General features: G+C 41.8%; 1 protein-coding gene across 1 annotated transcript in view; it reads left to right on the forward strand.

Moving 5' to 3' along the window:
- Window positions 1–15,176, forward strand: part of phc2b (polyhomeotic homolog 2b (Drosophila)) — a 34,157-nt gene extending 18,981 nt beyond the window's left edge. Inside the window, exons 7-17 of the mRNA XM_088309990.1 lie at window positions 76–222; window positions 943–1,237; window positions 5,139–5,213; window positions 5,367–5,698; window positions 6,715–6,961; window positions 9,452–9,669; window positions 10,912–11,041; window positions 11,382–11,487; window positions 11,646–11,760; window positions 12,523–12,868; window positions 13,860–15,176. Of these exons, the coding sequence (XP_088166116.1) occupies window positions 76–222; window positions 943–1,237; window positions 5,139–5,213; window positions 5,367–5,698; window positions 6,715–6,961; window positions 9,452–9,669; window positions 10,912–11,041; window positions 11,382–11,487; window positions 11,646–11,760; window positions 12,523–12,868; window positions 13,860–14,014 (2,166 nt within the window). The 3' untranslated portion in view covers window positions 14,015–15,176. The remainder of the gene's footprint in view (window positions 1–75; window positions 223–942; window positions 1,238–5,138; window positions 5,214–5,366; window positions 5,699–6,714; window positions 6,962–9,451; window positions 9,670–10,911; window positions 11,042–11,381; window positions 11,488–11,645; window positions 11,761–12,522; window positions 12,869–13,859) is intronic.
- Window positions 15,177–17,067: the final 1,891 nt, after the last annotated feature.

Genomic DNA, 17,067 nt, shown 5'->3' on the forward strand with positions numbered 1-17,067 from the left:
TAGTATATACAGTATGCGCGTATGTGTGTGTGCGTGTATTTGTGTGTGCGTGTATTTGTGTGTGGTGTTTTCCAGGCCCAACAGAGCAACGTTTTCCAGGCGCAGCAGAGCAACTTGGTGCAAGTGGCTAGGAGTTTGGGCCGGGCCGTCCCACTGTCACCTCAGCTAATTTTCACACCGACGGCCACCGTGACGGCAATGCAGTCGGACAACTCTGCGCAGGTATGCTGGTTGTCGCTGTTTATTTCTCCTAGTGGCATAGACTGTTGTCAACTTAAATGTATGGAAAAGTACGATCAGTTTATTTTACACCCGTGAGATACCCGAAAATGGGTCACAAAGTGACACTGCTTAAAGATCAGTGGCATGCATTTTGAATAGAAGTCATCATTCATCGTAATGGTCACATATTGTAGACACACAACCATTGTTACTCACATTTAAATGTATGAAAAATATGAAGTTAGATTTGGAGAAATTTGGAATTCTTAATTGAACTCAACATGCAATTTTTTTTTACGCGGGAGTAAGTCGCAGTACCCAGAGAAATGGATGTTGGGCCGGTTGTTGTGCAGCATTTGCAAAAGTTGTCATTGACTGACCATCATGTGCAGAAGCAAAGTTGTGATAGGGTGTGATCGTCGCACTTACTAACGTAATCCCTGACAGGTTGGGGGTGTTTGTTGAAGGACGGCTGCCGGCAGCCTTGATAGCCAGGACCGACGTGGAAATACATTAGCCGTTGGGGAGAATTTATATATTTTCCTGACATTCCTGAAGGCGACCCCGCCCGTGCTCGTGAGGATAAGTGTTTTAGAGACTGCATGGATATTGCAGTATAATGCACTTAACTTTTCCTCCATTGAATGTTCATTTATTCATGCAAATAATACTATAATAGGCTCCACTCCACAAAATCACCTTAGCTTTTTTTTGTTTTAGAATCAGGTCCAAAATCTGGCAATACGCAGCCAGCAGGGAGCGACCACATCCACCTCCCAGACTCAGACGCTACAAGCTCTCAGTCTGAAGCAGAGCCCTGTGCCCATTCAGCCTGCATCACTTGTCAAGAACTCCAGCCAGGGAGTGCAAGCGTCTGTCGGAATCAAGCCCGGCTCATCTGAGAGCTCCTCCGAGGCATCAAAGAAGGGGGATGCCGCGGCGGTCACAGAGGCCCGGGCCATCAACATGAGCCGCAATGTCACAACAGTCAGCGCGCAGCCGCTCATCGCGCCAGGTGAGTGGTATCTGTGAAACTTCATTGTTGTAATGCTTGTTTTACACTTTCCTTTCATGATTTTGTCAGTTTTTACGCCACAAGTTTTACCCCAGTTATCTACTTTTATGCCTCTACTGTAAACAACCATAGATTGACAAATTAGTGAATGCACATCAGGGATTACTCTCCCAAGTGAAACGTGGCATCCCCCAAGGTTGACTTTTTAGTCCCATACATTTGAATCGCTGAATGGATCGTCCCTGGTCACCTGGTTTTCCTTTTTCTTTGGCTTTTTACATGTTTTGTATGAACTGTTTGCACGCAGCACTTGAGCATTCAATGTCATTAGGCACCGGAACCGCTGGTGCGGGTGAGACTTTAGCGGGGTGATGTAATGTAAACCTAACCTTAAGTCCCTGACCCAATCAAAGAGAACAGGAACCACTCCTTTGTTTAACAGTAGAACTACTGGAATTCAAAAACTCATTTCGACGGCATGCACTCTGGCAACGACATCACCGCCTAAAATGCGATACAGTACAATACAACTTTATTTATATAGCACATTTCACAACAACCGGCGCTGTAACAAAGTGCTTTACAGATGGTGCAATATAAATTTGCGGTAAATTAAAACACAAATTAAAACTAACAAACGCATATAAAATAGATAGCAGAAGAACGCCAGAACAGTGAAAGTCTCATGTTAAGTGAATGATTACTACTTGCTGTTTGAGTAGCTAAAAATTCTTTTGTGAGTGTCTTTTAATGTTAATTAGCTCCTCTCCCGAGACCACCAGCGTCCACCCAGTACCATCCTTCCCCCTCTAAAGCAGATGGGTGAGGGTTAGGTGTTGGAGCTTCAGACAGAGCCCGGGCTAACTTTCTGGCCCGTACAGCCAAAAATGTCATAACAGACATTATTTTACTATAAGCTAATAATACCTTGAACTATTTTGCCTCTTCCAGGCAAGTGGGCATCATGTCTTCTCCTCTTCATCCGACAGGGAGGGCACTCTTGCTAGGACTCACTGTCACAATCGTCCTTAGGCTTAGCCTCGTCAATGTTTTGAAACATGTAACGCCTCCTATACAGCACCGGCAAAGTTAAAAGGCCAGGAACTTGATTCATTTATGTAAACAACACATCAAAGGTTGAGAAGCGTCAAAATGACGGCTCTTGGAGTTTAGTGTTTAACAAATGCCACCCTTGAGGGGTTGCTATCGACAACACACACACAAAAAAAAAATCCTTGTAAATGTTAACAACCCACTGCTCAGCAAACGGAAAAACCTATCTGGGCAGGCACACAGCAGAGATAGGTCGATGTCTTCTCTCCTCTTCTTCAATGTCATGATGAATACACACAAGCGCACACATGCAAACAACCATGAAAAAATAACCCAAACCTTTGCCAATTATTACAAATTATTTGATGTAAAATGGCTTCAAACCACTGGCGCCTGACATTACCTGAAAGGGCTATGGATGCGATATGATATTTTACCAGAATTGTGTCACACCACACTGTTGTATATAATCCATTCCGCTTAAGGCAGGTAAAAGTCATGGCAAAGAAAATGTGATAACAATAATACCTGGAGTGGAATGGCTGCTTTAAACAACATGAACAATATTTTAACAATATAAATACTGTACAGTTAAACGGCGCCACAGCACTTAATTCGTAAATAATACCACTAGATGACAGTATTGCTCTTCAAACACCATTCCGTTTTGATTGCATTCATTTCTGCCAGGGTATATAAAGGGTGAGTAGGTGTACCGTATTTTGCTTTTACTTTTATTATACAGTGGTTAACTTTTTGTTCAAGTTGTTTGACAGTTAAGAATGTTAATGCTTCACTTCACCTGTACAGTTAATGGTTGTATGTTGATGAGCCTGGAACAAATGAATTCAGTTCATATTATTTCAAATGGGAAATTCCATTTTGAACAATGTGGAAGTCAACCAGAATGCATTGGGTTTGACTTTTAAGGTGTCCGTGTAATGTGTGTGTGGCCTGAACCCCAGTTTGAGTAGTGCATGTGTCTATACCGTGTACTTTGGAGTGCATGCGTAAATACACAACTGCATCTGGCTTTGTCACACTAATTGATGCACACAAACAAAATTGAGAAGACGAGCCGAGAGTCGTGTCTGCATGCCGTCAGTAACAATTTACTTTGAGTTGCCATGGCAGCCTGCCACGAGGGGACGGGAGGAGGTTGGCTGGGGTAGAGCTGATACTGGTCGGAACATGACAACTGTGACTGGAATTCAGTAGCACACCTTGAGTACTACATAGCACTGATTAGAACTTAAAAAACAAGAATGGCAGACTTTTAAAAACGCTTTTCTTGTACAATTTTCAGAACCGTCATTGCCACACTGAACTGAACCGCAAAACATCCCAGAAACAAAATACCAAACTTTTTCCGCAGCAGGGAACAGGCCGGTGTGAATGGCTCACCGGGAAAGGTAGAGAGCAAATGGAGTTTATCCCAAACAAGCTTTCAATGAAGGCACAAGTGGGGGGATAGGATAGCGGGCAGAATCGGAGACGAACGCTGAAGTTCTTGGCAGGTCCTCATGCGTGTCTTGATGGGGCCTTTTATTCACATGAGCAAACACACCTCAGCCATTTTGTCAGTAAATTCCAGGAATAAAGTCTTAGTTGTGATTGTTCATCGGGGAAAACGTCGCAGGAGTTGAGCAGAATGCGGCCGTGACCCTCTGACACATTTGGCTGGCCGGGCATCATTTCTGCGACGTTGCTCTTGTCTGAACACTTCCTACAAGGCACACTTGATGCTGTGTGGCTTCAGGGTAACTTAGTAGGCTAGCAGGAAGTGATGCACTGATAGGCATTGACAGGCCACCTTGAAACAATATCACTGTATTTAGAACGTATATTTGGAGTGACGCAGTTAAGAAAATGTAATGCATGCTCGCCATCATTGAAACACACTGGTGATGAATACACACCTTCATCTTCCCAATCAGCATAAATAAACTCTTTAAAAATCCAGCAATAAATCTAAAGTACAGCTAATGCGCAGTCAATCAGTCTAAATATACTGCATTAGAGTTGGTGGGGTGTCAGCCTCGGCCAACTAAACACAGTTTGATGTTTGATGTTTGTATTACGATTGTTTACTTTTGTATTGAGTTATTCACATGCAATTTAGCTGCAAGTGTACAAGTTCAAGAATAATTAATTGCTAAGATTATGTCAGGGCTTTTTTTTGCTTTTCTTATAAAGGTATTTGTGTATATTGGATAAGGGTTAATTGGCCACACTTATACATCCATAAAATTATCTGTGCATGTCTTTTTGGGATACATTACTGAATGTGAATAACCTACTCAATACTCATGTATTAATATGATATAATGAAGTAGAACTAGATATTTTTTTATATTTCTTCCAATACACCATTTGAACAACTGCGCTGAACTATGACATCTATTGATGATTTATTTTTATATCTTGTAGTCAATGTGTTTATATCTTCAATCATATAGATCAGTCACGTGTCCAGACGAACGAAACCGTAACCGACCAGACATTATTGGAAATAATTCATTTCAAAAGGAAAAAATATCTATATACATAACTGAAAGTGGTTTTATCAAATCCATAATTAGGGAAATCTGCGCACTAAACCGTTACTTGAATGCGTGGCGTGGTTATTATGGATATAGGCAATAAATCTGAATTGGACACTTGGAAGTGTGATGTTCTTTTAGGACCAAATGAATAGCAGTTGCCAGCCAAGCATTAGAAAGCTGGTGTCAATCGATTACTTGTCACTGATACTTTTTAGGCTCTCTGTTTGGGTTTAAGACATTGATTAACCAGCTCTGACATATTGAACCAACTAAAGAATGCTTTCCATAACTATTCCTTGCAGGCCAAAGTCCTTGTATTGTCTATCACTCTTCGACGGATGTCGTTTGGATCGGGACAAGTAGCCAGCTAACAAATGGTTCGCAATACCCCTTCATACCCAAGCGTGCACAGACGGGCTTTTAACAGCCGTCTGTTTCTGTCCTCGAATTAACTTGATGGTGACTGTGACCTGCATAGTGCTGTTAATTCCTCAATTTGAACATGGAAAAAAAATCTGCTTTGCTTGCAGCCTACACACAGATTCAACCCCACTCACTGGTACAGCAACACAAGCAGCAGCAGCAGTTTGTGGTCCATCACAGCCAAAATTCCCAGAGGACCCCCGGTCAGCTGCTGCAAACGGCCTCCATCCAGCCGTCGCCACACCACATCCCCGTTCTGCCCAAGCCAGCGCCACACCAGACCGCTGCTCCTGGCCAGCACGCCACCATCTTCCACTCCACCATAAGCCCCCACACGCTTCTGCCTGCCACCTCATCAGCGGCTTCTTCCACGCTGACCAGTCAGGCCAAAGCTCAGCCTGTGCAGCTCACCGCCATCAACCTACAAATACATCCCACGGTATGTGCTGCAAGTTGCCCAAAAGTTTGCTAATTTAAAGCTATGTCCACGCATACACCTGGTCACTACATGTCTAAAAATGGCCCATTTATACAGGAAACCCACAAAATGAACAGCATTCAGCTATCTTTACTTTTTAGGCCTGCCATCCAAGCGACAGTTTTTTGACGGGTTCTGAACTACTTTTCACAAGTGCATTTAGTTTTCATGAGTGGCCAACCATCAGCACGTAGTCTCGTTATGATTCCTTTGTCCAAAGGTAGTGTGCGTGTCATCCTCAGAAAGTTTGGTCCAGAAGTGTGACATAAGAGCCCAAAAGTAAACTTTTGGTCAAAATTATGTACCATACGTTCACGACCATAAGGCACACCTGAAAGTCCTAAATTTTCTCCAAAATGGACAGGACGCCATATAATTATCGCCTAGTCAAGAAGACAGATGAGTACACAGAGTGTTAGCACCCTCTCTTGGTGAAGGTTTGAGACTACAGTCAGTTGACAAAAGACCAGCCAATAGCCACAAACAAACTCCTCTCCTAGCAGGGACATCACAAGCTGGCTCTTGTTTTGTTTTTTATTTTTGGGGCAGCTACTTGATGATGTCATTTCTGTGCAACATACATTAAGAGGACTACAACTCCCTGATGACTGTTTGACTTCTTCCAGCAAGCGGTCATGCTGTTAATATCAAAATAAATGCATTTAAAATCAACCCCAGAGGCTTGTGTATTAAATTAATTGCCATTTTAGTTTTGTAAATGTAAAATGTAGTTTATTTTATTTAATTGATGTTAAATGTTTTTTTTCAATTTTTATTGTAGTTATTTTGTTAGTTTTTGTTGACTAAAATGTGCATATCTATATACTTGACAGCTAACTGGTGGTGCGATATCCCCTCAACTGTATGGTTGTTTTAGCCATTCAGAATAATATAATAAATGGGGAAGGCCTTTCAACTATCAAGGAAAATATATATCCTCTCCTTCAGGAACGCTTTGTTTCCCTTTGAAACTGCAGGCCTCTCGAACATTGGTTCAGGAGTGTAAAGATAAGCCAACATCACTGGTGGTGAGAGAGACGTGTGCAGGCTCCACCCCACAGCAACAGCAACAGCAGCAGCAACAACAACAACAACAACAGCAACAAAAGCCATCCCTGCCAGCACCAATGCCACAACCACCACAGCAGCAAAGTTTGCCATCGCAACCTAGGAAGCCTGTAGAACATCCCAAAGCTGACACAGTGCCACAAGGTCAACCACAAGGTAAAGGAACATTTCCATGAGAATGGAAGCTCTGGAATTTAGCAAATGTTCATATTGGAAACTATCCATGGGATTTAACTGGAATTAGGTTAATCTAAATAAATGGTATCATATTCAAGCATAAATGTAGACTTTTTGTTTCATCATATGCAGACATTCATGTAAAATAGATCTTCTAACGTGAGAGCATTTCAGTACCCTAATTGCGCGTCCCTCGAGTGGCCCCAGTTCATTTAAGCACAGACAAATCCAAAGCTTCATTGTACCCCAGATTTGAGTTACTGAAGTAATGCTAACCATCCACACAAACTCCTCAAGAGCCAACCTTCTTTTTTTTTTTGGAAATTCTTGGTTTAGTCACAAATTACTGTAAAGTCCGAACAACTTGGAAAATGAAATTCCAAGAATTACCCAGCGCTACTCAGGACTCAGCCTGGCCGCTGTTGCCATGCTTGACTTCTTTCGTGTCAACACTTAAGCTACAGTTTTGCAGTGTCTGAAAATCTTTGTCAAGGTATGATAGGTAGATATGCATCTATCTTTATTAAATGCGACCCTGGAGCCATCTGTTGATTACAAATAAGTCGTAAAGAATGTTTGTAATGGATATAGGTGTCTATCGGAGGGTAGTTGTGAGTCAAGGGTGTGTTGTGCTATGATGTCATTAATTATGATTTGCTTGTGATTTACACCACTCACAAAAAGCTTGCGATATTCTGCTTCTGGGTAAAATTTCTGGTGAACCGAAAATTCAACTAACCAACCTTTATGTGCATCAATTGTTGAACTTTAATTGACCTTGAAATCACATATCCAACTGAACTTTTTACACAATTTAACATATTCCAACTAGGAATTAAATGACAACATATGCAACAGGTGATTGATCCATTAACATTTCCACGGACAGCCACTTATGTAACTTCCTGCGACGCTCTAGCCGCTTTTTTCATTACTTGTTCCGGAACGGCTTGAAACCGCATTTCACTGGCCTCGCTTGGAACGACATAGCTTCCGTTGCTTTTCCGTTTTCCGCTAGTCAATTGAGGCGAGATTGGGGAGGGATCAACTGACCTGTGCAAGCCTCGACTGCAAAGTGCACACTTGCTGCATGCGGCGTTCTGACATAAGATTTCATGATCGGAAAGTTTTGGCCACTGTTTTTGCAGCAATTTAAAATATGAATCGCAATTGCATAATGTGTCAATATTAGAAATTACAGCCCCTTAAATGCACAAAAGCTTTCACGCAGCTGAAAAAACACTTAATGAGTTCAAGCGAGAGAGGCACAGTCGCCCGCCACCAAGGCATAAAAATACAGTATATACAACAATACTTAGCCATATTTCCAATTTTAGATGTACCAAACAGAGAAGCTTGTGGTAAAAATGTTCATGTGTGCCGCACAGTGGCTCTCATTCACTCGACCGCCTCTCCATGTTGCTGTCACTGGCAGCGGCTGAGCTGCTCGCTTGTGACAAAGTTGAGCAGCAACTCGGCTACACAGCAAAATATTTACCACATGCTTCCCTGACTGCTCTAACTACATTGACTATGTATGGAACCAGTTTGAAACCAGTCCAGGGTGTAGCCTGCCTTCTGCCCGAAGACAGCTGGGATAGGCTCCAGCAGTCCCGCAACCCTTGTGAGGACAGCGGCTCAGATAATGGCTGGATGAAGTCTCAAGAATTAGAGCTGATGATGATGATTTCTATTTGAAATCAAAATGGCATAAGACAGGGCTTTAAATGGCAGGGCAACATTTTCGATGCGAGTCTGCTTGTTTCACGCATGGCGTCTTCCATCTTCAGCGCTGGTCTTCTGTTTACCAGCTCCAACTCGGCTGAGTGGGCGGAACCGGCACGCACGCATAGCCTACTGCGGCGCTGGCGCTTAAGACAGACAGACAGCTGTGTGTGTGTTTGTGCGTGCGTGTGTGCGCATGTGAGTGAGAGAGAATAAAACCATAGTGTTTTGTTATGTTTTTCTGATTAAATGTTTTTACCAGCATTTTAATCACTTTGAGGGAGAGAGGGAGATGGAGAAGAAGAGGGAGAGAAAGGGGATGGTGAGTGTGTGAGTGTTTGTGAGAGAGTGGGTGTGTTCCAGAGAGAGTGTGAGAAAGTGAATATGTGTGTTAGAGAGAGAGTGTGTTGTGAGAGCGAGAACAATGCAGTCTTAAGTCGTTTTTCTTGATTATTTTTTTTTTTACAAACAATTTGATCACTTTTCTGGAATGTTATACTGGATGCTCCTAGTTTGAACAATTTCAAGAAATTAGATTTTCAACAAATAGCATTGTAATATTAACAAATAGATTTCCGACATTTAATGCAAACATTTTTACGTGAATGCTAGATTTTTGTAAATTTTGCATGGCCAGTCTTGAGGCACACCTTGTACAGCGTTCAAACACGTGTCCATAGGCGCTCTCCTCAAACAGTTTTTTTCTCTTTTGTAACAATGTTTTTGTTGTCATTTCCCGGTCAGGAGGGAGTGCAACCAAGAGGCCCGTTCCTGCACCCGGGACTCCGCCTCCGCCTCCGCCCATGACCTCTGGAAATGACAGCGAGGGGCCCGACGTGGCCGCTGTTGCGTCCCACAACGGCGAGAGCAAGCCGCCCCAGGCCATCGTCAAGCCGCAGGTCCTCACGCATGTCATCGAGGGCTTTGTCATCCAGGAGGGCGCCGAGCCGTTCCCAGTGTGTGTAAGTGGCACCCCCTCGACGACAGCCAGACTCGAGTAGACCAGCCCCAAGCTGTCGCACTCTCTCGCCTGCAGGGAAGCTGTCAGCCGGCAAACACACACAAACTCTGTATGTGAGCTGGCAGCTCCCAACTTGTCTGTGATGCTGTCTTTAATTATGGACACATTGCACATTTGCTGAATGGAATACACATAGTGTGATGAGCATCTCTCCTTCATCAATTTTAACTCTCTTAAGCAGTTGAACCTCTTACAAGTTGAACAATTGCCTCAAAATTCAAACAACTGCAATTCGCTCTTGGACGTGTGACACCGGTCACCTAACACAGATGGATAAGGAAAAGGGATGAAAACGAAACGCTACAGAACCAGAAATGGAACATACCGCCACGTAGAAAAGGATTTGTCTGGCATCTCAAAACAACTGCAGCAATACAGTTCATTAAGCTTCATGTTATCTATACAGCACCAATTCACAACAGATGTTAACTCGAGGCATTTAACACATTGAGCAGATTAAGACCCACAACGCTGATACATTATATACCGCATGTATATAAGAAAGCTTACTGAACCCCACATGAGCAAGCATTTGGAAACAAAGGCAAAGAATAATGCATGTCTGCAGAAGGTAACTGTATTAACCATTATTGTCCCCAATTCACATACAAAATTAAAGAAAATATGGATTACAGTTTTTAAATCATTGTATTTATCATTATCATCACCACTGATTAATATTTCATTCTTCATAATGAAATTGGTGGTTATGAAATGTCTTTTTTTAGATACCGCGAACTTGCTTTGTTTGATTAGACATTAGAATTAGAATTAGAAATCCCTTTATTGTCATTGTACTCAAGTGTGCAACGAGATTAGAGGGCTCCCCTCTCCAGTGCAATACAACAATAATACAGACAAATATATAAATTAGATAAATAAATAAGAGAGTGCAATGGAATTTAGTACTGAATAGTGTATATAAAAACACATCACAATGCTGTTCTGCAAGGTACGGGTGTTCTCGTGTGTGTGTGAGAGTTCAGAATGGAGATGGCTCTCGGAAAGAAACTGTTTCTCAGTCTATTGGTCCTCGATTTGATGCATCTGTAGCGCCTGCCAGAGGGCATCATCGAATATGTGTTCAACTCAGTTTATATTGTATCAACCTCTTTTTCTTTTCATTCACCAATTATTGTCATCTGTTCATATGGTAATAATTTGAATACTTGTGTGTCAACAGGTGGAGCGTCTCCCCATCCTCATCAACAGTCCCAAGAAACTGGACAGTCAGCTCTCCTCCGACCCGGACAAAACACCCGTCAGCAATGCGGCAAACTCCGACTCGGAGCTGGAAGACTTGAATCAGACAGGTGAACTTGCAAAAAGCTTTGGGAATATTCCGTTTGTCCAACCCATGCTGAAAACCGTGTGCAGATTTTTTTCTTTCAAAGTATACATTTTAACATTTTAGCGTGGCCATCACGTTAAAGTGACTCATGGGCCTGCCTAGTTGATAAGTCATAAGGGAGAGAAACGCAATATGGGGGTGGTTATTATGTACATCGAAAAGGCAGTACAGAAGGGCTTTCTCACTGCCACAGTTTTATAACTGGGTAGATGACCAAAATGTACTTGATTGTTTAACTTCACGTTTGGTATTACCTGCTAACACAAAGTAACGGAGGAAGCCACAATTTTCTGTCTGAACAGAAAAGGATCAAGAGCCCAAGCTGACATGTGAATACTGCGGCTGGGTGGACTTTGCCGACACGTTCAAGCGTTCTAAGCGCTTCTGCTCCATGGTTTGTGCTAAAAGGCAAGTTAATGTTTAAGACTTGGACTTTCGGTTAAATGACATAATTTTTGGATGCAAAATGTAAGAAAATAAATGTAGTTTCCATTTGTTGGATGATCAATTGAGTGGTTTTTTTTATACGTTTTTTTCAATCTATATACAATTTTTTTTTTGTACAGGTACAATGTGGGCTGCACGAAGCGCATGAGAATGTTCCGTCCAGAGAAAACCAAACAAGCAAATCGCTGGCGTAGAAGAAGTCCGGGCCGCTCAAGTATCGAAGCAAAGAAGCGGGTACGTAAAACATTCAAGCTAGCCTGGTGGTTCTGAAATGTTAGGCATTTTTAATCCACAATTTGAAACAGTTTGCAAAAGTCTGAAACGTTTCTGACAAAAATTACAGCACATCTTAGAGTACATCCACTCGTCACACTGGTTCAGAATCACTCAGTTTGGGGGTGAGAGTTCTGTTTCATAATTGCAGAGTGTGGTTTTGTTATCAAGTTGACCCTGGTTAGTAAGAGTTGCCAACTTAGTGACTTTCCTGACCCCTTCAGCTACTGCAGTGGTAACTCCACTTAAAAATGACCCGGCCTATGCATTTTTTGAGATGCAATTTTTTAATTAGTTCATTTTATTTTTTGCATTGACTTGTGAGCAAGAATTTGTGATATTTGCACTAGATTGTGGCAGCGAACTCTCTTCACAACGAGCTGGCATTTTAACCAATAGTGATGATTAAAATCTAAAAAAAATCCTTCAAGTTGTCTGTTGCTGCTAGTTGAAAGAGTTACATTGTGTATTCAAAACAATCTCGTGTCTTTGCCTTAATAGAATTTGCTATCTTAATGCTAACCCAAAACGCCATCAACAAGCTAACGGATAGCATAGATGTTGCGTTGTTACCTCCTCAATAAACAAATATTACTGCATCCTACGGATTCAATTAGTTGTGAAATTATTCTATTCCATTAGTGGTTAGAGGGCCCCAGCATGTTCCTGAACGGATTAATGTTAATTCCATTCATTCATTTATTCATTCATCAACCCTCTCAGAAGATGTCCCCATCGGCACAGCAGACTCAGGGCGGCTCAGTGTCCTCACCGCATCCCTCCCAGCCCAGCCAGGAGGAGTCCAGCCCATGTTCGGAGATGTCCAGCTACGAGGAGCCGCCTTCGCCACTGTCGGCAGCCAGCTCGGGACCCCCGGCACCCCCAGCCCCGCCCCCAGTTCCGCCGCCGGCCCCAGTACCAGCTCAGCGGCAGGCGAGCAGGACGTCATCAGAGCCGGAGACCCTCGCTGGCAGAGACGCCTCGGCCGCTTTGTGTCAGCCATTCTTTCCCAACGACCCCACCAAGTGGAACGTGGAGGAAGTGTACGAGTTCATCTGTTCGTTACCAGGTCAGAAAGATAATTTAATGATGTGCAATGTCTTCTTTGAGCAACATAGGACATTAACTACACTTGAGAGCTAATTTAAGAGTGGTTTCAAAATAGATCATATTATACTGTTTAAGAGTTATTGACCTTTGTGAAATAGCTTGAGATTTCATATTTTAAAACTCAGAAATCTCTTGTAGCATATCGACCTCACAGTTAAGCCGTTTCCGGCTCCAGCCTTCCTGTGTGAAGTTTGCATGTTCTCCCTGTTCTTGTCTGGGTTTTCGCCGGTTTCTTCTCACATTTGCAAAACATGCATGTTTAGTTTAATTGATGACTTTCTATCTGTGTAAACAGTTGCATGTCCATTTGTGCCATGTGATTGGCCGGTGACCAGTGCATTGCACTTTGCTTCTTGCTTGAAGTCAGTTGGCCAACACACTGGCAGGCCTAATGAGCGTAGTTCGTATAGAAATGGATGGAAGGATATTTTTTTTCCTTTTTTTCTTCAAACAAATTTAGAAGAGCAATTACATTTTATAGCATGTGTTTGTTTGTTTTTTTTTAGCCCTTTGGTATGCACATTTTAATCTAAGAAGGTGAACTGCCTCATTTATATGTTTTTATTTTAAAAATGGAACAAATTGTATACTCAGAAGGAAAGTACAATTTGTTTGGTTTCACTATGATTCATTTACTGTACAGGGTTTCTGTGGAGGCAAATCACATTCAGTTAAAAAAATGCAAACATTGTGAACGACTTAGCCCTAGAAAGGACCACTTCTTTATTACATCTTGTCAGTATAGTGCACCCCACAATGATCAACTCCGTCTTAAATTAACTCCTCTCTAACGGTGTCAATCAATTTAGCAGAATTTGCAATCAAGTTTGTGTACTGGCTCTCATTAAATTAGAAAGTGTACCTAAATAAGTGGTGTCGTATTTGCTCATTTTGAATTTATTTTGGCGGTGGTACATTGCAAGACTAATCATTTTCTGTTGCTCTCACAGGTTGTCAGGAGATCGCCGACGAGTTCCGCTCCCAAGAAATTGATGGCCAAGCTTTGCTCCTGTTGAAGGAAGATCACCTGATGAGCACCATGAACATCAAACTGGGACCGGCGCTAAAGATCTTTGCACGCATCAACATGCTCAAAGACTCGTAGCGACGGATGTGTGCATGTCTCGGACTGCGCTATGACCTCACCATCTCATCTTCACGGCCTCCTGCACTTGATGGCGGCGTCACCTGCTGACTGAAGAACATGCTTTTGTCCCCATATTGGCTGTTATACGGAGAACTGACAGAAATTAAAAGTGTCTCTAAGTGTTAAGCAAGAGAGAGTTTCTTTTGTGGGTTCAGCTCCAGAAAGTGGAATATTCCAGAAAAGTTCATTATGAGTAGTTCAATAAGTGAGTCATTACACATAAAAGAAACCACTTTACATAAGGCTAAGTCTAATTTAATTAATATATTTTAAAAAATCATTTTGGTTGTTATTCTTGAAATGGCAAATTTGGGGTTTGTTAGCTTGTAATCATCAAAATTGCAAAAACATTCACAAAATATTTCACTTTGTAGTGAAACAATATAACATCATTTTGGCGTTTTTTTTCGAACTACTGAATTAAAAAAAGAAAAAACTAGTCCACAATATTCTAATTTATTGAGATGGACCTGGAAACATTAGTGACTAACAATGAAGGGCTGAGAGAGTCAAAATAGTACTGCCATGAAGTGTTTTTTATTTTATTATTATTTTTTATATAAAAAGGTTTATAAGACATGTTTTTGTAGTTTTGTCAGCCTAGGAAATGGCAAAACAAGCAGTTTTGTGTTTGGGAACAGAAGATTGTATTAATGATCAGCAGTAATGTTGCTGCCAAGTTTTCCTGCACAATTGTGTCCTTTTGTTTCACTAATATGGCACTTATCGTCTTTGTTGTTTTGCCTTCACCTTAAACATGAACTTTGGGGTTGCAGTATTTTGTGTAAATGGCATCCAGACTGACTGAAACGTGCAGTTAATTTAACCTTATTTGAATACACAAATGATGCAAAATATTTTTGGAAATATGCAAATGTATTAAAAAAAAAAGACATTTGAGTTTTTCTATTTGTTTTTGTAAATTATGTCATCTGTGTGTTTAGTGGCCGTGGCGGACTGTTCTTGGCCATGTTTTTTTTTTTTTTTAAATGCTTGTGTTTAACGGCACCGTTTGGTACGCGTCTGTTTTGCAGCTATAAATGATTTCACCTTCACTTTGGTCCTTTTCAATTGCCGCGAGGTACTAATGACGTCTTCATTAGCAGGAGAAGCCCTGATCTGTGTAAAACTAGGCCTGAATGTACTGTGTGGACATTTGTTGCAGAAAGAATCCTCTTGTTTACTGGGAGGGGGGGGCGCTGAACCACTGCTCCACTAGCAATATGAAAGGTGTCTTTTTGGGATAGTTACCCCCCCAAAAAAGACCATTTGGCATTGCCAAGGTATCATATTGTGACTCAATATTGACAGATCCTAAAAATCATGTGACTGGTACAAAATAATTTATATAGTAGATGCCTATTCCTGATGCAAGTGCTTAGTGGTGAATGTATTTAGGCCAAATAACACAGATTTTAGGTTTGAGGTTGATTGAAGTTGCAAGCAACAATGGATGAGCCCTCGCACCTCATTTTTGCGTGACAGTTCATCCGTGTGATCTTTGACAACATCCTCGACCCTCATTACATGTTTCAAGCCTTGGATAGCTGCTTCAGATTGGCAGATTCCCTTGTAGGAGTTTGGCTAGTGTGAGCCCAGCTTGACTTCATGATCAACAATATTGTGTTTGTGGTAGAAGAATTAAGAAAATAATCCACCCGTTTCCAGCCATCCATAGAGGCTCGTGTTGTAGCACAGCCCCCTGCTGTCAACTGACATTGATGTTAAAGTGGCCACTGGCACTACCGCGGCAGCTGTAGGATATTTTTGTATTTGCAGAAACAATCGAGTATTTGGATGAAAATACACAAATACATGTTTACATTATTTCTGGTTGCCGTTGGAAGCAACAGTTTGTGACTGCAATAAACACAACCCAAACACAGTCTGGGAAACGAGTCAAATTAGCCGCTATGCCGCAACACGCTGACGGGAGCATGAAAATAAAGTCTTATCTTAGCATTGATATCCATATCTTTTAGTCATAAAGGTTTATTTGGAAGTTTGCAGCGTGTTACTGTCATGTAGAGCATGAACAAGTATTGTGGTGGTTAGCTTGACTTCTTCCTGACAGCGTACACGTAAATCAGAGAGTACCTGGGGCAGAAAAAAGTGTTTCTTGCATTCCGAGGTCCCCGAATTACTCAAGCACCCGTTTCAGAATGGCACGGGTCCAAACCCAGAAATCAGTTGAGCCGTGACGTTTGGAGTTCAAACCCGTGGGCGCTTTGACGTCATATTCTGTCAACAGCAGAGGGTGGTGCTGTTAATAATGTCAGCCTACTTGGATACCTGAAATCGGGTGGATTATTATACTTATTCCACAAATGCATTATTATTCAGAATACCCCGTTTAGACTACTGAGGCCATATTATTGCAAAGAAAATTTTTTACTTCTTCCACTTCAACAATTCACAAACGTCGTTTTTTTGGGCTTAGAAAAGTGGCGGTTTTAGAGCTGCAAGGTTTTCGCCCAACGCCAGCGGTTTATCATTTAAGTTGGGGCAATATAGTTGGCTAATGGTTTGCATCTCTGTCAAACAATTTGGCGAATTTGCCTGCCATGTTGCCAAAAGCCAGCTGGGATAGGCTCCAGCTCACCCGCAATCGGAACTGTGTGCAACTAGAATCCTCCTTCTTCGGGAAACTTTCACCTGAGACTGTTCTGAGTCTTGGGTCAACATCATTTTGACATAAATGGACCGAAACAATGCAGACATGAGACTTGTGGGATTCTTTTCTCATTGTATCATTTAATATCATGAATATAATATTGCTTTTTGAAATGTCGGAAACAGTATCACATTTTCATTGCCAAACCCAAACTCTGGCCACAAACATGGGCAAAGCTTTGATTGCTGGTACAGTTTTTTTTTCTTTCAAATGTGTTGTTTTCTTGACATTTTTTATGCGTCTCTGTTAGACCTGGATCAATTGACATGCTCGTCTATACAGCGCTCTAAACCCATCAGCGTACCTACATAACAAAGGGAGTTTCACATAGGCCAGG

This window comes from Idiotropiscis lumnitzeri, chromosome 11 (genome assembly GCF_059441095.1).
Source record: "Idiotropiscis lumnitzeri isolate Australia: NSW breed Sydney's pygmy pipehorse chromosome 11, RoL_Ilum_1.0, whole genome shotgun sequence".
Classification (NCBI taxonomy): domain Eukaryota; kingdom Metazoa; phylum Chordata; class Actinopteri; order Syngnathiformes; family Syngnathidae; genus Idiotropiscis; species Idiotropiscis lumnitzeri.